We start from the raw sequence: 22332 nt of genomic DNA, 5'->3' as shown, positions 1-22332 counted from the left end.
CGCGCAGTGTCCTGAAGTGCTGCTTGAAATATGACCGGGAGGGTGATTAGAAAGGGGATTAGCAAATAAGCCCTTGTAATGGCATGTAATTAATACCGGTGTGGATTTCTCTGATTATCAATCTCTTCCCTCCTCTGAGTGTGTGGGGAGATGTGGAAGACTGCGTTCAGAATTCCTGCAGCAGGATGATATATATATATGTATATGTATATATGTGTATATATATATATATATGTTTGTATGCCTACAGACATGGTCTGTCCTGAAAAACTCACCTAAGGTCACAAACAAGGCAAACTTGGGTGACAAACAGGGCGCAGCTTGCACATAAATGTCTGCAAAAAATAAGTGGCAGGGAAATATTTAAGCAGCCCCACACCCGAGAGCTCTGCCTTTCCCCGTTATCCCCAGCTGCAAACAGCTCTCCTTCTCAGAGCTGTGAATGCTCTGACACCTCCCGGTGCCCCCCAGCTCCTGCCCTTCCCCTCCCAGTGCCAGGGGAGATTTCCGTGTGTAATCCCAGCCGGAAGGTGATTCCCAGAGCCCTGAGTGGAGTTTGCTGCTAAGAGCAGCTTAGGGGTCTCAGCCAGGAGAAGAGACACATTATCTCTCCTGGCTTTCAATTAATAGTATAGAATGCACAGCTTGGCCTTAAATCCCTTGATTTTTTCCCCCTTTCTCTGGTGATTATTTGCAAATCAGCTTTTGACCTGATTAGAGTGGAACCGACTTAGAGGAAATGCAGGGAAAGACCTTAAATGCATAATAAATCAACTCCATTAAACCAGAAAGGCCAAAATCATTAAAAATCCCTCTGTGTGATGGCTGCTCCCCACCCTTCAGTCTCAGTAAGGACAGAGTCTCATCCCACTTTGTATTCTGGAGTATCCTCAGCTGGAACATGACATCCATTACGATTCTCACACTTATTCCCATTTTCCTCCAGGACGGGAGGCCGATGCGGTCCGTGAGCACAGGAGGGTTGGTGGACAGGCAAGGGGAGCCCAGGGCTCCTCACCACCCTCCAAAGGCTGGAAGGAGGGCAGCTCTCTGCCCCAGGAGCCCGGGAGTGCCAGTGCCGGTGTTCAGAGGGGGGAAAGGCAGGGGCACGGCCGTCTCCATCTCCCGGGGATGGGGATGAACGTGTGCCCGGCGGGAGGGGCACCAAGGGCGGCTGAGTTGCAGCAGGGACGGGGAGGGAGCTCTGCTCACGGTCTGGGGCTGGAGCAGCTCCCCAGGCCGGCGCTGGATGAGCCTCAGGAGCAGGAAGGAAAGGAAACAGGAGCTGGCCCGGAGCTGCGTTCCCCGGTGGGACTCCAGCTGACATTGCCGGGGGTCCTGGGCCCGCCTGGGGCACCCGGCAGGGGACAGCAGACACGGAGCAGCTCCGGCACAGGCACGGAGCCGCTTCCCCGGTGCCCCGGGACAGCCCCGGGATTTACGTAACCCCGAGCCTCCCTGCCAGCGCCGTTACATAAACGGCACCCGCACTTGTTGGGTTTGTGGGATTACTCTGTTACGGATTTCTGGGAAAAATTAAATTAACGTGTTAATACCTAAGCCTGGCTTCTCCCCTTTCCGCTGGCGATTCCTGTGGGCTGGGCCTGGAGAGGGAGTCGGTGGGAGGGGGACACAGGGACAGACTGGCCGGGGCTGGAATGACTCCAGAGCTTGGCGTGACACAGGGGGAGCAGGGGATGGGTGCTGGAGAGGGGACAGGGACAGCCGGAGGGGGATCAGGAGGGACAGAGACCAGGTGAGGGTGATGGAGTGGAGCAGGGACAGTGGGGAGGGGACAGAACAGGGATGGAGACGGTGCCAGAGTGATGCGGAGGGGACAGGGGTGGTGCAAAGTGATGAAGGGAGAAAAGGGACAGGGCGAGGGTGATGGAGAGGGTCGGACAGGGACGGTGCCAGAGCCGTGGGGACAGGGGAGAGGGGACAGGGGACAGGGGACAGGGAACTGGGGACAGCAGATAGGGAACAGGGCACAATGGACAGGGCACGGGACAGGGGACGAGGGACAGGGAACAGGGGACAGGGGACAGGGGACACAGGACAGGGGACAGGGGACAGGGGACACAGGACAGGGAACAGGGAACAGGGAACAGGGAACAGGGGACAGGGAACAGGGGACAGGGGACACGGGACAGGGGACACGGGACAGGGGACAGGGGACAGGGGACAGGGGACAGGGGACAGGCACAGGGAACAGGGCACAGCGGACAGGGGACACAGGACAGGGAACAGGGGACAGGGCACAGTGGACAGGGACATGGGGCACGGGACAGGGGACAGGGCACAGCAGACAGGGCACAGCGGACAGGGGACAGGGTACAATGGACAGGGGACGAGGGACAGGGAACAGGGGACAGGGAACAGGCACAGGGGACAGGGAACAGGGGACAGGGAACAAGGGACAGGGAACAGGGGACACAGGACAGGGAACAGGGAACAGGGGACAGGGGACAGGGGACACAGGACAGGGGACAGGGAACAGGGAACAGAGGACAGGGGACAGGGGACACAGGACAGGGAACAGGGAACAGGGGACAGGGGACACAGGACAGGGGACAGGGGACAGGGGACAGGGAACAGGGGACAGGGGACAGGGGACAGGGGACAGGGGACAGGGGACAGGGGACACAGGACAGGCGCAGGGGACCGCGGCAGGAGCCGAGCCCGCCCCGCTGCGGCCACGGGAGGGCGCTGCGGGAGCCGCCGGAGCCGCCGGGTCTGCAGGGCTGGCGCTGGGAGCTGGAGCCGGGAGCCCACCGGGCCGGATTTCTGGCTCCTTTTGAGCCGCGGTGTTCCCATCTCCCCACTCCCTCAGGCCTGGGAGCAGCAGCCTTGTGCTTCATCCCCGCTCAGGTGTGCTGAGAAATGCCCATCAATCCTTTATTTTCAGTTCTGTCCCCTGGGCCTGAAGGTGGGCACCTTGTCCTCACACCTCATCACCCCCTGCCCGGCGCTCCAGGGGTCTTGCTGTGGCTCTGGGAAGCCATTCCCATGGCACCTGGATGCCCTGTGCTCACCTTACTGTGCTAAGCTCCTCTTGGTCTGCTTCTCTCTTCCCCACGAAAGCTCTTTAAGTCACTGATCCCGTTAAACCTCAGCAATCGGGTTGTTTTGCCGCGCAAGTTAATGTGCCTAATTCCATGGCCTGGCAGAGCTGGGATGAGGCTGGGCTGTGGTGCCCAGCCTGGCACAGCTGTGGTGCCCAGCCTGGCACAGCTGCACCGTGGTGTCCCCCCACAGACCCTCTGCTTTTGGAGATAAACAGCAGAAAGCATCTCAGTCAGCCTCACCCCCCTCCTCACACCCCTTTTCCAAGTGTTTGGGTGTTCAGAACAGATTTGTCCAGACATTTGAGCCCCTTTGCCAAGGAATCCTTTATGGGAAAAGTGGTAATTAATTGAATGGGGTAATTAATGCCACCACCTGTGGGTTCTTAAGGCCTTGCTCCCTCCAGGAAGGCCGGGCTGGAGCTGGGCACAGCCAGGATTGTCCAAGCCATGATTTTCCAGGGTTCAGGTATCCCTGCCCGTCACCTCCACCCCAGGGCAGCCTGGGTCACCGCTGGGTTTCCCACCACGGAGCAGCATCTCTGTTCTCAGCCCTGGCTGCCCCGGTCTGATCTCACACCTCTCTCTGCCTGTGCCACAGCCGCTCCTTCCCCAGGCCCACAGCTGCTCCACGTTCCCAGCTCGGGCCGGATCCGGCGCCTCCTCCAGGGAATTTTCCTCCTGCTCCTCCCCAGAGTGGATCCCGAGCACCCTGGGACCTGCCCCTGCCCCTTCCCTTCAGCACCAGGGCTTCCCTAACCCGCAGCAGCCAAATCTGTGGCTTGGCGAGTCCTGGGAAGGGCAGAGCAGTGAGGAATGGTCCCCAAAATAACTCCATGACGTGGACGGCAAAGGGCAAGGTGCTGCTGAGAGGTTTTACCTCGCTGACTGTCCCATCTCACGCTGGGGGAGTGCGACAGATTCCCCCTGCAGCCTTGACACTGGCATTGATAGTGAAGATACAAACTGGAATATATGGAGTGGGTAGGGGTAGGCCCAGCTCCCAAACGTGCAGCAGGGACACCCCCTCCCCTGCCTGCTTCATCCCCTGCCCTGCTAATCCCCGGCACTCTGAGGGAGCCCTGTAACCTGATCGCGGTTCATTAGGAGGTTTAATGAGACTAATTGCCAAAAGCACCAGTTATTGCTCACAGCCCTTCCCTCGGGAGGATCCAGAGATCCCTGGGCTCTTCGTGCTGGGCTGCAGGCGAGGATTTCCTAAAAACTGCAGCAGCCTGATCCTCAAAATGGACAGATTTGGGGTTTGGGCTTCCCTTCCAGAGATACGGCTCCAGGTTCCCACCGTCCCGGTTCCACTCCTGCTGCTCATCCTGCCCGGGCTGACGGACACCGGGAGCTGGGCCGGGCCGGGTGGGAGCAGCCCGGGCACAGCGCTGTGCCCAGCCCCCCCGGGACCCCCGGCAGTGCCACCGCCGGGTCCCCGCGATGTCCCCGGGCCGCGCCAGCCCCGGCCGTGCCAGCGGCCCCGCAGCGCTGACGCCGGGGACTAAATCGGTCGGTGACAGGCAGGAAAGGAATCCAGGGAGCAGAGCCAGCGCAGGCTGCTCTCGGCTCTCCCCGCCTCGCCTCTTATGGAGAGGAGCAGGAGGAAGAGGCCGGCAGCAGCTCCCGTTATGGAGAAGCCCTGGGGAAGCCCTGGCTCGGCCCAGCAGGGCACGGGGGGAACAGCGTGCAGGGACACGCCAGCAGCCCTGGGGACAGCGTGGACACGGATCCCAGCCGTGCCCGGGGGTTCCCGGGGCTGCAGCGGGCACCGCCGGGCTTTGGCAGCTGCCAGGGGCTCTGTGAGCCCCGCACGGGCACAGGGACACGGTGCGATAAACCCACAGGGACTGACAGCCAGCGCATCACGGGCAGGGCCACACTGCCACCTTGCAGAGGAGAGGAGGAGGAGGAGGAGGAAGAGCTCTCCCGGGCACTGGAGGGAGCAGCCAGGCATGCCCCGGTTTCTGGCCTCAGTCCCCAGTGAGCTCTGAGCTCGGTGCTCCAGGCCCGTGTCCCTCGCCGGGGCAGGAGCAGGAGGAGCTGTCGGGTGCTCTGACACCTCGGGGCTGCCAGGGCACAGCCCAGCTCAGCTCCACACCCAGGAGGGTCTGGGGGGGATTTGGGCTCTTTGAGATTCTCTAGCACAGAGGGCAGGGCAGAGCCAGGCACGGCACAGTCCCAGCTCTCCCTCAACACCCCCTCCCTCGTGTCCAGAAGGATTTTCTGAGGCCATCCGAGAGAGACTTCCCTTCTGGGTTGCAAATTAAACCCATTTTGTGCATACCCACGGAGCATAAAGAGGCTCCAAACCCGAGCAGCTGAGCTCAGTGACAGGTCAGGGTGCAGCTGAGCCCCACGGCCGAGTCCAGCTCCCTGGGAACCTCCCCCTGGAGCCGGGGAAGCAAATCCTCCTGCTCTTTCCCACGTGTTGTTGCGCTGGACAAATATTTGTTTTGGAAAGCGCTGCCTTGCCCCGAGCCCCGCAGCCAAGGCCGGCCCTGGCACCAAGGCTGCTCGCAGGGACGGATCCTGCTCCGAGCAAACTCTGGATGGCAGGGAGCCGGCCCGGGGCTGGCTCCGGGGGTTCTCTGCCTGCCTGCACCGTGCCCAGAGCAGCGGGCGCTGCCACAGCCGCGGGGTCGGTGGGCTCTGACGAGGGCATCCCCCTCCCCGGCGAGAAATCAGCCGGGACGGGCAGAGGGGAGGTCAGCAGCCCGGCCGTGGGGCAGGCACGGGGTGCTCAGGGCTCTTTGATGTCCACACCGGGCTCGCAGCCCCCCAAAATCCTAGGAGACAGGCTGGGGATGAAGCTGCTTGAGAGTCTCGGAGGGCAATCCCCGCCTGTCCGCGCTACTTCGCAGCCCCTCTGCTGCTGGAAACGCGCTTTTGGTGGCAGGAGCAGCACAGGGGCTGCGGGGGGCCGGGGCTCTCCGGGCCGGGAATTCGGGGCCGGGACCCGGCACTGCCCGCGCCCCCCGGCCCCCGCACGCCGCAGCGGCAGCAGCGCCCGGCGCGGGACGCTGCCCCTTGTTCCGAGAATAAAGTTAGCGCTGTTGCTCAGCCTGTCGCTATTCCAGCAATTCCTGCCTCCGCTTTCGCCCGGCAGCGGGAAGCATTCCTGCCAAGGAAAACACGCGCGGAGGGACGCGCGGGGACGGGGCCTGGCAGCGCCGCGGGGCCGCGCCGGCACCGGGGCGGGCTCCGCACCCGCCCCCGCATCCCCTGAAACCGTGGGGAGCACCAGCATCCCGTCCATCAACCAGCTGCGGTCCCTCGGGTGACCGAGCAGCGGATGGGGACAAGGGGTGTCCCCTCCGCGCGTCCCGGAGGTGAAGCTTTGTACCCGAGTGCCACCGATTTCCGTGGGAAGTTTTGCTGATGCCATCGGGGCTCCCACACGGAGCCCTGGGTTTGTTTTCCCGGCCTGTTTGCAGCTCTTTCCTTGTGCTAAGCAAAGGCAGGAGCCTGTCCCCGAGGTCCCTGTGTCCCCAGGAGCGTCCTTGCGCTATCGCTGCCAGCGCAGAGCTCTGATAACCCCGCGGAGCAGCTGCCGGGAGGAGAAGCTGCGGCCAAATCCCACACAGCAGCAGCTCCTCCTCGCCATTCCCCGGGCCCAGCGCCCCCAGCTCCCTCCCGGCCAGCATCCCCGCGGGACACGGGGCCCTGGGAGAGCCGGAGCGGATCCCGCTCCGCCCTTCTCTGGGGAAGGCGCTCTCCCCTCTGCTCCCGGGGAGGTGCTGGCGTTGCATCCCCAGCCCCTCGCCTGGAACCCCGGGAGCGGCTCCCCCCGCCACCTGCACGGTCCCGAGGCCCCCGGAGCCTCCCGGTGAGCCCCGGGATCCCGCAGCCCCGAGCCGCCGGAGGGGCCGGGGCAGCGCAGCGCCTGCCGGGGCTCCAGCGCCCGACCCGCGAACAAGGGCAGGGCAGGAGCGAGCCGGGAACGTCCTTTCCCAGCTCCGGGGACATTAAACAAACCCCAAAAGTCCATTCTCCCTGTGTCAGCCCCGCAGGTCACCCGCGGTTTGATCTACAGCCCGGCGCAGCAGATGGAAAAATTCCCAGTGAGGGTTTTGGATCAGGTCCTGGTGTTTCTTTCCGTGCCGTGGTGAGCCCCAAAGAGCTCTCCAAAGGAATCACATCCAAAGGGATGTGTCCTCCCCACTGCCCTCTTCCTGAAGGCTGATAAATCCTTCCTGTGACCGGGACCCAAAGTCTGAAGGCTGAGCCACAGATCTGCTCACCAGCAGATCCTAATTCAACATCCTAAATTCAAACCTCAGCTGCACTGTGAGCTCCCAGAATCTCAACCCTCTGAGCTCCCATCACCTGCTCCGCTTTCAGCCCAGGACTTTAACCCAAATCCCCACTTTCTGCCAGAATTTCAGCCAAGATGAAGCTGTATTCCCACTCAAGAAAAGCTGCTGAGAGCTTTGCAGCAAAAGAAGACAAGGACAAGTGGCAGAAAGGGGAATGGCTTTAAAGTGAGTAGCTTTAGATGGGATTTTAGAAGAAATTCCTCCCTGTGAGGGTGGTGAGGCCCTGGCACAGGTTACCCATGGTGGGGGGGTGGAACGAAAAGGTTTTCAAGGTCCCTTCCAGCCCAAACCATTCCAGGATTGTGAAAACAGCCCAGCCTGGGACACGCAGGGATCCAGCTGGGGGGGAACAGCCGCCTTATTTTCCTCCTACTACCCTGGCTTTTCAAAGCAGGCAGCAAAATTCCCCCAAGGTCAGTTTAAAAGCTTCACTTGGCTTTGCACAAGTGCAGGGTTGGCTGGGGCCAGCCCGAGTAAAGCCCATCCCAGGTGAAGCAGAGCACAATATTCACACTCAGGGCGGCTCGTGGCCTCCAGGAACCCACCAATTTCCCCAGCTTGTAACTGCTTTTTAACCCAAAGCCATTTTCTTGTGGCTCTGTTCCCTGCTGGGCTCTGATAACCCCAAAGCCAGGAAGATAAATGGCCCCAAAGGGCTGCACACAGAGCCAGCCTGGGAGAAAGCAAAGGTTGATGTAATCCTGAAATACCTGGAGAACAGGGCACAGCAAGGGGGATTTATTGCTGCTCCAGCTGGGGCTGTCCAAGCCATGGAGAAATTCCACTGGGAGAAATTCCAGCAGTGCCTCTGAGAGCAAATATCCCGCTCCCGCTGTGGCTTTTGGGCTGGCTCGGGGCTCTTTGGAGGTGCAGGGGTGTGCGCTGCTGGGCTGGGCTCAGGGGGGCGGGAAGGGGAATTTCTGGGCTCAGCCCAGCCCACCGTGCAGCAGGGGCACGGCACTGGGCACACCAAGCAGGGATGGCACGAGCCAGGACCGAGCCCGGGCACCAGGATGGGCCAGCACAGGATGGCCACAGGGGCTGTGGCAGCGGGGACCCGGGGACAGCTGTGGGCACAGCTGGAAACGGGGAAAGGCCGGGTCAGACCCCTGGGCTGGGGCCAGGGAGCTGGAGCACAGCACAGGACACCCGTGTCCTTATCTCAGCCGTGCTTATCACGCTGGGGACACATCGAGAGCTGTGCAGGGGACAGGCACAGGCTGACCACTGACCACAGGCTGACCACAGGCTGACCACACGCTGACCACAGGCTGACCACACGCTGACCACACGCTGACCTCACGCAGCTCCAGGGGTTCGGGCTGCAGCAGAGGGGCCGGGCAGGTGGGCATCACCCAGCGCCTCCTCCCCAGGGGACAATTAAAAATCTTCCCTGGTGTGACACACGGCGTGGGGACTCCCGGGGCAGCCCTGTCCGGTTCCCCACACCCCTCTCGGGGCTGTCCTGCTGCAGGGCTGGCCCTGTCCTGCCCGGCTGTGACACCAGGCTGGCGGCAGCTGCATCCCCGGCCCCTCCGGCAAGGTGAGAAGGAAATTCCCACCGCGGTGATGCAATCTCCAGGAGGATGAGGAGCAAGGGGCACCCTGTGGACCCAGGGGTGCTGGCGGTGCCAGCCCCGAGGGTGCGCTGAGCTCTGCTGGGCTCCGTGTCCCTTCCAATGCCCACACCCTTGTGCTGGCATTTAGGCTCTGCCTGGCGCCTCTGGCAGCCCTTTACAGCAGCAAACACCCCCAGAACCGCGGCCGGGGGCAGAGCAAGGTGCTCCCCCAGCCCTGGCTGTGCTGCAGCAGCTCCTGTCACTCCTGAGCCCGGGCACGCACTGTGGGATCTGTGCTGCCCGAGCCCCTTGGGTAGCTCAGCCTCCTCCTCCTCCTCCTCCTCCTCCTCCTCAGGGCCCTGGGGGAGCCAGGGCAGGGACAGGGACACAGCAGCCACCACAGGCTCCTGCTGGCAGCTCCACCGAGGAGAAAACCGGGAGCAGAAGATGCAGCTTCACCCACAGCAGCTGGGAACAAACACAGGCAGCTCCTCCCCGAGAGCAGAGAGGAAAAACCATCCCAGCACCTCTGATCCCGCAGCTCTCCCAGCCCCGCCGTCACCCCGGAGCTTTTGGGTGCCCAGCCCTACTCGGGGCTGGTGGGGCCTTTGGAGAGGTCCAGGGCACGGGGGAGCAGTGGGACCCCCGCCCCGAGCAGGAAGAGGTGCAGCCAGCGAGGGGCTAACGAGAGGAGATTTCCTCAATTCCGGGATAACGCCGCAATCCCGGTTTTCCGAGGGATGAGCCTTCCTCCCACACACGTGGTGGCGAGCGAGGAGCCGCTGGGCTGGGGAGCAGAGCAGCTCCCTGCCTGCCCGCAGACACCAGCCCTGGCCCCCAGAGCCCTGAGCAGCCCCCCAAAACCCACCAGCCTCTGCCACCGCCTGGCCAGGGGCAGGAGCCGGCTCTGCCCCGCTGCCAGTGGCTTTGGCACCCACCCGGGGCTGTGGGGAGCTGCCAGGGACCCCCGCAGGGAAGGATTTATCCCTCACACCCCAGCTAACCCTGCTCTGCCATCCCCCGGTCTCTCCTGGCTCTCCGCACACCCGGGCTGGCCTCGGGGCCGATGGGGTAACTCGGCCCGCCTGGATCAAACAAATCATCGGCCAAATAACCACCGGGCAATTACTGCCATTAGCATCTCCGCCTCCCTGGGCGTTCGGGGGGCGGAGGGCCCCGGTCCCTCCCGGCTGAGCTCAGCTCTGACGCGGCCCTGCCGAGGATGCTCTTACTCACGGTGCCCTCGGGCACGGCACGAGCGGGCGGCAGCGCCCTGCCCGAGCGAGCTTCGGCTTCAAAGGCTCCCCTCTTCTCTGGAAGGGCACGTTCCCAAAGCCCGGAGCTCGCCAGCCCTCGCTGTCACCCCAGGGAAGGGCTGGCCCTGCCCTGCCCTTCCCCCGGCCGCGGCTCGGGGTTTCGGTCTCTGATGTGGGCTCAAACCGCCCCGGGCAGAGCAGCATCTCCCGAGGGACTGCTCCTGCCGAGCCCTGCAGGAGGATGCCCTGGGGTCTGCAGGGGAGCAAAGCCCTGTGCGAAGGGGGCTCAGAGCCGGGTGCCGGCCCGGCCCTCGGACCATGCCAGCGCCAGGCAGGGAAGGAGGAGCGGAGGCAGGAACTGGCTGAACTCGTCACACCGGTGACATTCGGGAAGGGTGGCTGTGAGCTAACCACGATGTCCAGGCTCTAAGGAATGCACCCAGGATCCCTCAGGGGAGCAGTCCTTAGGTGAGTCACGGCACGGACACGCGGATTTAGCCGGGATTTCAGCCCAAGCCTCCCGTAATTGCATATTACAGAGGGATGCTTAAAGTAATCAGCTGTTCCAGCCACGCCGGCTGCGGGGGGAAGGGAGGAGGGCTGGAGGGGTGTCCGTACCTCCAACCCCTCCTTGGATTACAAGGCAGAAATATGGGGCACGCAAACAGCCCGGGAGCGCTGGCTGCCCCTTGGCAGGCCGGGTGACACTGCTCCGGCCGGGCCGGGCTCCGGCAGCGGCAGATAAGGAGGGCAAACACGGCGCGGTGCCGGAGAGGGCAAGGATCAGCACCCCGCCGGGGCTGCGACCCCGTTCCGTGCCCATCTGCCGGCACAGGGAGGGTGGCACGGCACCGAGCTGCTGGCGGGGGAACGGCAGCGCTGAGCTGGGGCGAGAACTCCCAGGGAGAGATACCGCAGCTCCCAGCGCCTCCCCGGCACCGCTCCAAGCCACCGGCCCACCTCCAGCCCTGGCCCTCCCGGGGCCGTCCCCGGGCACCGCCGGTGCGACGGGACCGGCAGCAAGGGCGCCCCGTCCTTGGCTTCCCTCGGCTCCTTGTGCAACACCGCGAGGCTGCGGTGACAATGGATTTCTTTTCCTCCTCTCCTCAGGAAACGCCTCTGCCAAGGCTGTCCGTCACTCCCCTGAGCACCTCGGCATGCCGGCGGAGGATTTCAATCAAATTTGTCAGAGCCATGGTGTTTCTCCAGGCTGGAATGTGTGTCCGGGCGCGGGGAGCCGCCCAGGCGAGGGAGCAGCGCCTTCCAGCCCAGCAGCAGCTCGGCCACGTGCGGCCAGCCCCGAGAGGAGCCGGGAAGAGCAGGCTCTGGGGAAGCCGGAATGCACCAGCGGATCTCCTCGTGTGACAGCTCAGGAGGGACGGGAATGCCCGAGCTGCTCATTCCAGGCTGGATCCAAGAAGCCAGAGGTGAGACAAGGTGGTTGTCAGGGAAATCACGGAGCTGTTAGCCAAGAAGTCTGTGGCAACCTGTGTTGAGAGCCGAACAGAACAAATACTCCATGTACAAAGGGGAAAAAAAGCTTTTTAAAGGTTCCTCTGCCTGTGCACACAGAAGGTTCTAACCCAGAGGGTGGCTGGACCCTGGAACGGCTCCCAGGGAAGTGGTCATGGCACCGGGTCTGCCAGGGGTCAGAAGAGCTCAGACACCTCTCAGAAGCACACGAGGGGCTGTCCTCGACGCTCTGCATGGTTCCAGGGCATTGCACAGCTCCAGCAGGAGCTGAAACCCTCCCCGGGACAGGCGAGGCTGAACCCGGCCGGCAGCAGGGCCGGGTGGGTGGCAGAGCAGAGCCCTGCCCGGCTGCCAGGGGCAGGCAGGGCGCTGTGCCAGCCCGGAGCCCCGGGGACACATCAATGGAGCGTTTGTCCCGTGCCCCAGCGCCTGTACACGGCCAGAGCAGCCACAGACAGGCTGTTCTCTCCTCTGCTGCAGCTCCAGGAGCAGCCTTCACACCCAGGGACGAGGAGGAGGAGGAGGGCAGCCAGGGAGAAACACTGGCACGCTGCAAGGAAGAAGCTAAACAGAGAGATGAAAAGGAAATGTAAATGCCACGCTGGGTCCAGCTGGTGCCCGCAGACCGGAGATGGCTGGAAGCAGCAGGGCTGCAGCAAGATGCCTCACGCTGGAGTCAAGACAAATTCCTGCCGTTTCAGTGAGCTTGGAGCACGGCCAGGCGTCCTTCCAGGAGGAAAAGCTGCAGCTGCAACAGCCGCATCCAGCCCCAGCAGTGATCCTGCTCCGCAAGGCTGAGTATTTTTGGATGCTTCTGCAGCCCGGAGCGGGCACAGCGCTGTGCGGAGGGGCTGCGGGCACGTGCAGCTCCGTGCCACCGTGCCACCCTCGCTGCTCCCACAGCGGTGAGCGAGCTGGCAGTGCCCAGGCACGGGGCTGAACACGGGCACTGCGTTACAGAGCACTGCTCTGGGGAACAGTCACCCTCACACACCCGAATCGGAGCCGGGCTGAGGGAAGCACTGCAGCAGCACCTGAGCCTGAGCTTCACCCAGCACAGCCTCAGGCACGTCCTGACTCACCCATCACCCCTCTGCTCAAAGAGGAAAATAATGACAGGCTACAGGCTGTGAGAAAAATATATACTTTTTTTTTTATTTGCCAATTAACAAAAGAGGGATCGGAATCTCGGCTGTAAACATTGATAGCTCCTTTCTGATCACAACGAGCACTTTCCACCAACATCCCTTTGTACGGCCTGATCCAGCCAACAATGCTGAGCTGACTGTCAGAGCTTTTGTTGCTCTGCTCAGGGTCACAAATCCAGAGGCAGCTTATTCACCACACACCCGCAGCAGGACCAGCCACCCACACAGAAGACAGCTGAGGGACAAGAGGCTTCAGAGCTGCTTCCATACGTGAGACACACTTGGAAAAGGCAGGAGATCATGCTGGGCTCGGGCCAGAAAGAGGGAAATGCCTCCAAACCCAGCAGGTCTGGAGAGAAATGAGCCCTGCAAAAGGCAGAGCCTGCTCAAGCAGGGCCAGGGACTGTGACCCAGCCTGAGCACCCCAGCCCTGGTGTCAGAGGGAAGCTCTGGCCCAGGACCGTGACAATTTGGAGACGCAGAGCCAGCGAGTTTGTCCCAAAGAGGGACTGGCACCTCATCAGCTCCATTGTTGCAGTGGAACCAGAACTGCCTGGAGCTCGACAGGGGAAGTGCAACTTCATCTTGGGCTGGAGGGCAGCCAGGGCTGGAGGAGCTGCACCAGCTGCCAGCCCCGCACTCGGCTTGTCCTGGGCCAGAGCCCTGCCAGCCCTCAGCCTTCCCTGCAGTGGGGCAGCTGCACACCAGGGGCGAGCCCGAGGGCTCCAGGCACCTCTGGGTGCTCACGGCAGGGGATGGAGCCGTGGAGAGGCAGCAGGGAGGGTCCCGGTGCCACCCCAGCACGGGCACCAGGCTGCCAGCCCGGCCAGCCTCCTCCTGCAGCACCAGGGAAAGGGAAGGGGCACAGCACCAGGGAAAGGGAAGGGGCACAGCACCAGGGAACAGCATTTAACAGAAAGCCCAAGCTGCAGGAGGGAGCCACAGCACTGCCCAGGGCTCAGAGCCACTCTGGCACCGAGCAGACCCAGAACAGGGGCTCAGCCTGCCCCTTCCCAGCTGCCCAGATGGTTCTGAGCCAGGTTTTTGGTGGGAACAGGGTCAGGTCATCCACTCATCACAGCACCCGGATGGACAAGCAAATAAAAATAATCAACGAATTTGAATACACTGTATTTATTCGTAACAGATTCTAAAGAATCTAGTGAGTCTATGTCAAGCCCATCGCATGACAAGTGATACAGGTGTAGGAAAAAAGACATTTAAAACAAACAGAACAACGGAAAAAAATATATCAAGTGCCATTCAAGCTACTGGAATCTTCCAATTGCCCCCTCACAGGAGGGGACAGCACAGTATCACTGCAAGGTCTAGAAAATTCAGGTTCAAGCCACTCACAAGAGTCCCACCCCACACACTCCATAAATCCAAAGTGCAATCTCAATGGTAGGTCGCCCTGTCCAGCTGCTGGCTGCAGGGGATCTGCTTGGACATCTCAAGGGGAAGGAGGGAATCTCAGTTTGGTGTGTCTGTGGGTAGGAGCAGCCTGTAAAAAACACGCTACATGGCATCTACGTTCAGTTCCAAATGCAAGGAAAAAAAATCTCATCTTCCTCGAAGCCAGGGGAGTGGCACAGGTCGGCTCCCAAAAGGAGCCCCCAGCAGTTTTACCTGCATGGGAAGCCCCAGCTCCCAGCAGGGGGATGAGGCTGCGGGGCAGGCAGAGCTGAGCTGCAGGAGGCAGCTCAAACCTGCAATCAGCACAGGGGCAGCACAGGGGCAGCACAGGGGCAGCACAGGGGCAGCACAGGGGCAGCACAGGGGCAGCACAGGGGCAGCACAGGGGCAGCACAGGGGCAGCACAGGGGCAGCACAGGGGCAGCACAGGGGCAGCAGCTCCTGCCCAGCGTGAGAGCCACCCCCACCCCCCTACTGCCCGCCCACCTCGCCCCTACCCCAAAAAAGGTACCAATCTGGCTATACACATTCCAAGGATCTAGTCTTTATTTCAATCTGCCCGGCTATTACAGTTTTGTCACAAAAAAAAAAAAAAAAAAAAAAAAAAAAACCCAAAAAAACCCCAAAAAAACCAAACCCCAAAACCCACAAGTTAGTAAAGACACTCGAGAATCGGCCCCAGAGGCAGCACCAGGAAGCCGAGGTGCCCCCGGAGCAGCATCCCGAGGGATGCCAGCTGCCTGCCCTCCCTGAAATCCGAGCTCTCTGCGGGCACGGCAGCCCCAGCACCTCCACGAGAAACTTCTGTGCTCCGGACACCCAACAGCTTCAAAAGCCACATTGGACTGAGAGAGCCAAACCCTCCAACACCAGAGGGTCTGCTTAGAAGACATTTTTTCCCTAAGGCCAACTAACTTCACCCCCTTTCCGCCCCCAGGCTCCATTTCTAGCTAGAGAATGAATTTCAAATGCTTTCGGTGGCTCACATAGGGAACCACCCAGCTGGGAATAGGCTGCTTTGGAGGTGGGACCTGCCCAAGGGATGATCTCCAGCATGGAAGAGGCCTGTCCACCTCCCTGGAGGACAGAGCAACAGCTGGAAATGACTGACCAGTGACCTGGCTGGTTTGTGCTTCAAAGGACAAGCCTCACCTTTCCCGATGGCCCAGCTGGCCTGTGGCTTTGTGCATTAAAATCACACTGCATGTCAAAAAAAAAAAAAAAAAAAAAAAAAAAAAAAAAGAACAGCATTTCAAATTCCCCTAGAAAATACAGGATTAGGTATGGCAGCCTGGGGCAAGCTCCTGGACAAATCACCTGCCTCACCATTTAGGAACTCTACTGTATTTTGGCACTGCAGACTTGGGAGCTTGAAGAAATCCATGTGTAGGACCCTGCTGCCTTTTTTCCAGCAAGCCCTGCACAGCATTTTCCACCATGCTCTCCCCCCTCCCCAGTGCTCCCAGTTTCAGCCATTCCAACCCCCCCGGGCTCTGCAGCCCCACTTTGGCTCCAGCTGGTCCTTCACAGGCACTGCCGTGCCCCAGCCCCTCGGCGACACAGGAGCTGCTCTGGCCTCAGCCAGGATAAGAAATGATCTGGCCACCCTCCCCACCCACGACAGAAACGTTTTCCTCTTCAGACATTCCCCACTCAAGCGCTGGGCCATCAGCCCCCGCAAAAAATAATAAAGGTTTACAGTACGGTTGTGTTTATATTGTTACAGGCACTTAAACAGGATTCTTTGGTCCTTCAAAGGAATTAGCCACCCTGGCTTCTCTTGGCAGAAACCACAAGTTTGCACACCCATAACACCTCCTGCACTAAAAGAAAACCACAATTCAGATCCATTTCAGGGCAGTGCAGCTCTACCTTAGCGTAATTCTACAGTCTCCCCTCACACACCCCACCCGCCCCGCTGCCTCCACAATTCCATGAGGAGCCATTCCCATAGCACTGCACCTCCCATCACAGTGTACAGCAGACAAGGCTCGTTCCAACCATCCCAGGAACGAGACGCTCAAGCAAGAGTCCAGGAAGTTTCCTCTTGTTGCAGTCCTAGGAAGGTGGGTAGGTTTTATTTTGCTCCCCCTCCCCACCCTCCCGACCCCCCAAGGCAAGGAAATACCTCGGAGGACAGACCCTGGAGCTCGTCCTGCCTCAGTTACAGGGAAGCCACGTGGGGTAAGACTGATTGCAAGGCAGGAAGGGCTGCACGTGGGTCACGTAGTAGTTGAAGTTTATTTCGCTGACGTAAGGGGCTGGCTGGTAGTAGCAGGTAACGTTTGTGACGGTGGGGATGATGTTCTGCTCAGCCAGGACCCTCACGGCCAGCATGGCGATGAGGTTCAGGGTCTGCCTCCTCTCGTGTCCCATGAGGCACACCGTGCTCTCGTTGACCACCCTGTGCAGGGTCATCAAATAGTCATACCTGTTGCTCTCCATGCCCACGAAGTGGCTCTGCAGGTAGCCCTCCAGCTTCCTCAGCTGCTCGCCGATGTCGGAGAAGTCTATGAAAAACCTGGAGCACATGTACCTCTGCAGCGCCTTCATGTCCACCTCGGACTTGGGCTTGAAGCCCCGCACCAGGAGGTTGCAGTACTTGAGGAGGCCCCCGCCCCGGATCTCCTCGGGGTTCCTGGTGGCGATGACGCGCTGCCGCAGGTGCTCCATGGCCTCCTCGAAGTCCCCGTACATGCTCTCCCCGGTGACCGTGGGGTGGAAGTTCTCGGCCATGGGGTTCTCCGAGCACTCCCCGAAGAGCAGGAGCGAGTCCAGGATGATCTGGAAGGAGTCCACGCTGAACTCGAACTGGCGCCGCAGGGAGTCCACGAACTTGAGCTCCACGTTCTTGCCGCTGTTGTTGGAGAGCGAGATGAGGCTCCAGCGGTCGGTCTCGTTGCACACCTTCACCAGCTTCTGCACATAGGCCTCCTTCAGGGTCACGGGCGTGATCTTGTCCTTGTTGACACCTTCGGGGAGGAAGTCCAGCAGGCAATCCATGACCACATCTTTAACCTGCTGGAAAACGTCTTCGCTCTTCAGATCCACCCCGAAAATGAGGTCCAGGTCCTTGTAGCCCAGGCCGCTGTCCTGGTGCAGGACGTGGCTGGCCGCCGAGCCGTTCAGCCTGACGTCGTGCACCGGGATCCCCTTCTGCTCCAGGCGGCTCCGGACAACCTGAGGCAGAGACAGAGTCAGAGAGAGCAGGAGGGAGCTCCTGGAGCAGCCCGGGGACGGCAGCAGCACTCCCAGCGCTATATGGGTCACTCCAGTGCCAGACAGCCAAATAAAAAGCTAATCCACTGGAAATAGGTCACTTTGGAAAGCATCCCGAGTGCTGCCAGCAGCTGGGGGTGGCTCTCCTTTACTTGTTCCTGGCATTGGAGAGCTGACTGCACATGATCAGCTGTTCTGCTTCCAGTGCAGTGTCTGCTCTCCCTGCCTTCCCCACTCTGGCCTGGAGAGCCTTCCTGACCCCATTTTTCAGGCTGGTCTCTGCCCTCTACATCCCCCCCCAGTCCCAGTGACCGAGCCAAGGCCAGCCGACGCCAAAGTGACCCCAAAGAGGAGGTGGCAGCCCAGTCTGCAGCACCCCCGTGGATTTAATCAGGGTGGCTCACCCCTTTGAGCCATCCCTTTGGCCTGTCAAGATCCATTAAAGGCAAATCAAGATGCCAGAGCAGCTCAAAAGCCCCAGCCAGGCGTGTGCAAGTTCATGTCCCAACTAGTAAGTGTATCCTAACAATTTCCAGTGTGTCAGAGCTTGGTGCTGAGCTTGGCGTGCTATCAAGCACAAGAGGCAGCTTTCATCTTGCGGGTGTTACTCCGGTGATTTTAATGCTGCCTGCTCAGTCCTGGCACACCCAGCAGCCCCTCCAAAGCTTTCCTCATTTACAGGAAAGCTGAATCACCTGCCCGATTACTTAACAAGAAGGAGGCTAAAATAACCCCCAAGACCATAAAATAAATTATCTGGACACCAGCTTATAATTTGAGTTTAACTCGGCTCAGAGATCCCAGGAAGATTAGGTTTGCACCTTCCAGCAGGAGCTCTTCCCACGTCTCATCCTGCTTTCGTGTTCCCCTCCAGCCATTTCCATTTCCCTGGGAGTCCCAACCAGCCAGCCTAGAGCAAGGCCATGGCTTGAAAGAGCCGAAGCTCGGGACACAAATGGACAAACTGGATCACCAAGAGCCAGTCTGCCTGGGCCCTGCAGCCCTGTGGGCCTGCCCTAGTTTGAGAGGCCCCACAAACTCCGAGTTTGGCTGCCCAAAACGTGAATTTCAGTTCAAAGCTGTATCACAAGGGCCAAACCCTCTTGGCTGCCCCGGGCCTGAGCAGTTCTGGGGGAGACAAGAAGCGCTGCAGTTCTGGTCTCAGCAGCAGTAAAACTGCCCCTCCGTGGGTTTGGTTTGGAAGGAAGAACACACAGAAGGTCAGGGGCTGCAGCACGGAACCCTCGCCACATCCCTGACCCTCGGGGACCACAGCAAGCTCTGCTGCCTTCCCAAAAGCATCCAGCACAAACCCACCGATGTGGGCACACCTGGGGGGCTGCCATGGCTCTGGAGGCAGCTTCCCTGGCAGTGCGGCCCCTCTCCCTGGCAGTGCTGCCCCTCTCCCTGGCGTGAGCCATCCCTGCCAGGCTGGAAGCGCAGCCGGGCTCCTCGCCAGCCCGCTGGTGACAGTCACATGTCGGGCAGCATTGAACAGGACTGCTCACCCCGCCAGCCCAGCCAGGGAAAACGCTGCTTTCCAAGCAGGGAGCCTGACCAGAGGAGGCTGCTCGCAGAAGCCACGCAGGGCTGTTCCCCCGGGGAGCAAACGTCACCCAGGGGTGCTGGGGCCAGCCCCTGCTGCCAGCCGGAGCCACTCAGCCACTCGTGCAGCTGAAGAGCTCCGTGCTCTCTCTCGGGCTTAGGCAGACAAGATATAGGTCACAAAGTCTCAGATGTGGAGCCGGGCCCGCTGCTCGGAGAAGATCTTGTTCCAGATTTATTTCCTAACCCCAAAGAACTTAACCCTTCTCTGGGCACGGCTCAGGACCTGCAGCATTCCAGACCCACAGCCTCCAAGCTTACTCAAGTTCCCCAGTCTGTCTGTGTGAGATATATTCAGAAAACAGGGAAAAAAACCCAATTTATCGAGTCAGCGCTGTCCTGGATCATCCCAGAAGTCTCCAACCTGCAGAGCAGCGGGGAGCAGAGCGCTTTGCCATTCCCTGGGAGCTTCCACCCACCGACCTTCACCTGGAGCTCATCCCCCCTGGCTCCGGCAGTGGGTTCAGGGCTGCGTTTTCCCCCAGAGGGTTGGATATTTCCAGGGTTAGGCAGCTGCTGACCTGCTTCCCAAAACAGCAGCTCACCTTCCGTGTGGTTGGGATAATTGACTGTGACAGCCAGGCAGGAGCAAATCCTGCTGCGTCCTGACCTGCGCTCCCCACCTGCCACAACAACAACAGGATAAATACCTGCCTTTTGGGTTACTTGTTCCAGCTTAGTCAGCCCTAAACACCGGCTCTGCCAGCACGGCCGGGCACAATTACAGCCCTCAGCTACGCCGTGCTGGGAGCTGCTGCTGGCAGCATCCTCTGGGCACCGAGAGCTGCTGCAAGGTTTGCTGCTGCCCAGGGCGTGCTGCTGCCCGGCCGAGGGCAGCGTCCTGCCCGCAGCTCCCACCTCACCTCAAAGCAGCCAAACCCAGCGCTCCTGCCCCCACCATGCGGCAGCAACTCCAGGAATTCCAAGCCAGCCTTCCAAATGTCACCTTTCCCTCTCCCAGGCTGAGCTCTAACTATTTCTCAAGCAGCTGAAGCTCCAAAATCCCGGTTATTGTGAATGCCAGTTGGGTCTTAGCGCCGTGAATAGGCTTTTTAATTAGAAGCCAACATGCCCGATTTTATATTTGATGAGTCACTACTGAGGAATGAAGTCGCCTCCCAAATATGAATATGCATCAGCTCATTGGAGCTACATTGTTAGTTTAATATTAAACACAGTTATTACTTGATGGTTCAACTGAGAGGAGCTCACGAACAAGCCAAAGTCTCAGGCAGGCACTGGAGAATTCAGCCAGGGGTGCCCAGAAATCAAAGGACACGGACATTTGATCTGGCCTTTGAATTAATAACTCTGCCGCTTCCAACACCAGCCCAACATGTCCACCAGCACGAAGCCATTTCGTGGAAGCAGCTCCAAAAAAAGCCACTTTTGCCCCGGCCAAACACATTTCGCTGAATTTAGGGCAATAAATTAACTGAAAAAGAGTAGGAGCAAGGCAAGAGGGGAGGAAGCTAAGCAGGACCTATGGCAGAAGCCGCAGCAGCCCCAGGGACGGGGCGAGCTGCTCAGGAGGGTTTTTCCAGCTTTAGGCATTCCTGCAGCGGCTGCCGGCAGGGTCAGCCCCACCGGCACTCCGGGATGACGGGGGCGATCCCCCCAAATCTGCAATCCCCCTGGAGCAGCCGCCGGGCCGGCCAGGGCTGGGAGCAGCCTGCGGCGGCAGGTGCCGTGCCCGCGGGGAGCGGAGGCTGTTCCCGGTTCCAAGCCCGGCAGGAGCCGGGCAGCACCCGGTCACGGCTCCGGGAGGCTCCGCGGGTCCCTGCGGTGTCCCGTGCAGAGCCGTGCCGGGCTCACGCCCCGGTTTCGGCTCCGCCCGCACCGGAGCCGTCCCGCGGCCCCCGGGACGGCTCGGGCCGGGCTGGCTGGCGCCGCTCCCCGGCGCCTTCATCCCCCGGGAGCCCCGCTCACCTGCACGATGGTGCGCGGCCGCACCGCCAGCGTGGGGAAGTTGCCGCGGCCGTGGATGGGCACGGCCTCGCCCAGGATCTGGTCCAGCCGCTGCACCTGCTCCCACGTCAGGACGCTGAAGCGGCTCCCGCGCTGCTCCGCGCCGCCCGCAGCGGCCCCCGCCGCCGCCGCCTCCAGCATCGCCCCCGCCGCCGCCGGAGCCGCTCTCCCGGATCCGCCCGCGAAACAGATGGAAGTGCCGGCGCGGAGGGGAGCGGGAGGAAAATTTAAAAATAAGGGGGGGGAAGCAAAAAAAAAAAAAAAAAAAAAACCCCAGTGGCGCCGGCGAGGGGCGGCTGCGCGGGGCGCGGCGGGAGCGCGGTCGGTGCCCGCTGGGATCGCTCAGGACCGGCCCCGGCCGCACCCCGCCCGCCACCGGCTCCGCCGAGCGCTGCGCCCGCCCGCGCCCCGCCGCGCCTTTTATACACCCGCGCCGCGCCCCATTGGCCCGGCTCCCCGCCAATCCCGGCCCGAGCCCGTGCCCAGGGGGAGGAGCGCGGCGGGACCGGGGCCAATCGAAGCGGCGGAGAGAGGGAAGGGGCGGGGCGAGGGGCGGGGAAGCCCCGCCCCCGCGGCGCGCGGGAATCCCGGCCGTGATTGGCGGGGCGGGCGCGCGCCCGGGGACGGCGGCGACACGGCCGGGACGGGACCGGGACACACCGGGACACACCGGGACGGGACCGGGACAGGGCCGGGACACACCGGGACAGGGCCGGGACACACCGGGGACACACCGGGAGACACCGGGACGGGACCGGGACGGGACCGGGACACACCGGGACACACCGAGACAGGGCCAGGACACACCGGGACACACCGGGACAGGGCCGAGACACACCGGGACGGGACCGGGAGACATTGGGACACAGGGACGGGACCGGGACAGGGTCGGGACACACCGGGACAGGGCCGGGACACACTCGTGCCACACCAGTGCCCGCTGATGTCCTCTCGGTGCCCCATTGATGCCCTTCGAGAGGCCCCCGGTGCCCTTGGGTATCCCGCTGGTGCCGCAGCGATGCCCCGTGACGCCCCATGACCTGGTGGTGCGGTGATGCCCCATTTTTACCCCGCAGATGCCCTGTGATCTGGGCCTCCATCGGTGCCCGTCGATGCTCTACAGGCTGGCGCCCCACTGATTCTCCCTGCAGTGATGCCCCATGGGCTGGCACTCCACAGATGCCCCACGGTCTGTCACTCCGCAGCTCAGGGTCCCCATCCTGGCACGCCCAGCGCCCCCAGCCCTTGTCCCTGGCCAAAAGGGCCCCCATGTGCCAGCTCTGGTGCCCAGGAGACGCGGG

General features: G+C 61.4%; 1 protein-coding gene and 1 long non-coding RNA gene across 2 annotated transcripts; one reads left to right on the top strand and one right to left on the bottom strand.

The window, feature by feature from the left end:
• Nucleotides 1–10098: 10098 nt before the first annotated feature.
• Nucleotides 10099–14040, top strand: LOC146765496 (uncharacterized). The gene is made up of 2 exons (XR_014949892.1): nt 10099–10670; nt 11313–14040. It is a non-coding gene; the product is annotated as an uncharacterized LOC146765496 (long non-coding RNA).
• On the bottom strand, nt 12804–21410 carry TENT5B (terminal nucleotidyltransferase 5B). The gene is made up of 2 exons (XM_085559509.1): nt 20993–21410; nt 12804–17419 (listed from the first exon to the last, which is right to left on the bottom strand). The coding sequence occupies exons 1-2, from the start codon at nt 21170–21172 to the stop codon at nt 16400–16402; spliced, it is 1200 nt and encodes a 399-aa protein (XP_085415635.1). The 5' UTR covers nt 21173–21410; the 3' UTR covers nt 12804–16399.
• Between the last annotated feature and the right edge of the window lie 922 nt (nt 21411–22332).

Source organism: Lonchura striata, chromosome 23, assembly GCF_050655825.1.
Source record: "Lonchura striata isolate lonStrDom1 chromosome 23, ASM5065582v1, whole genome shotgun sequence".
Taxonomy (NCBI): domain Eukaryota; kingdom Metazoa; phylum Chordata; class Aves; order Passeriformes; family Estrildidae; genus Lonchura; species Lonchura striata.
The sequence above is the reverse complement of the archived record's forward strand: the minus strand, read 5'-3'. Positions and strand labels throughout refer to the sequence as shown.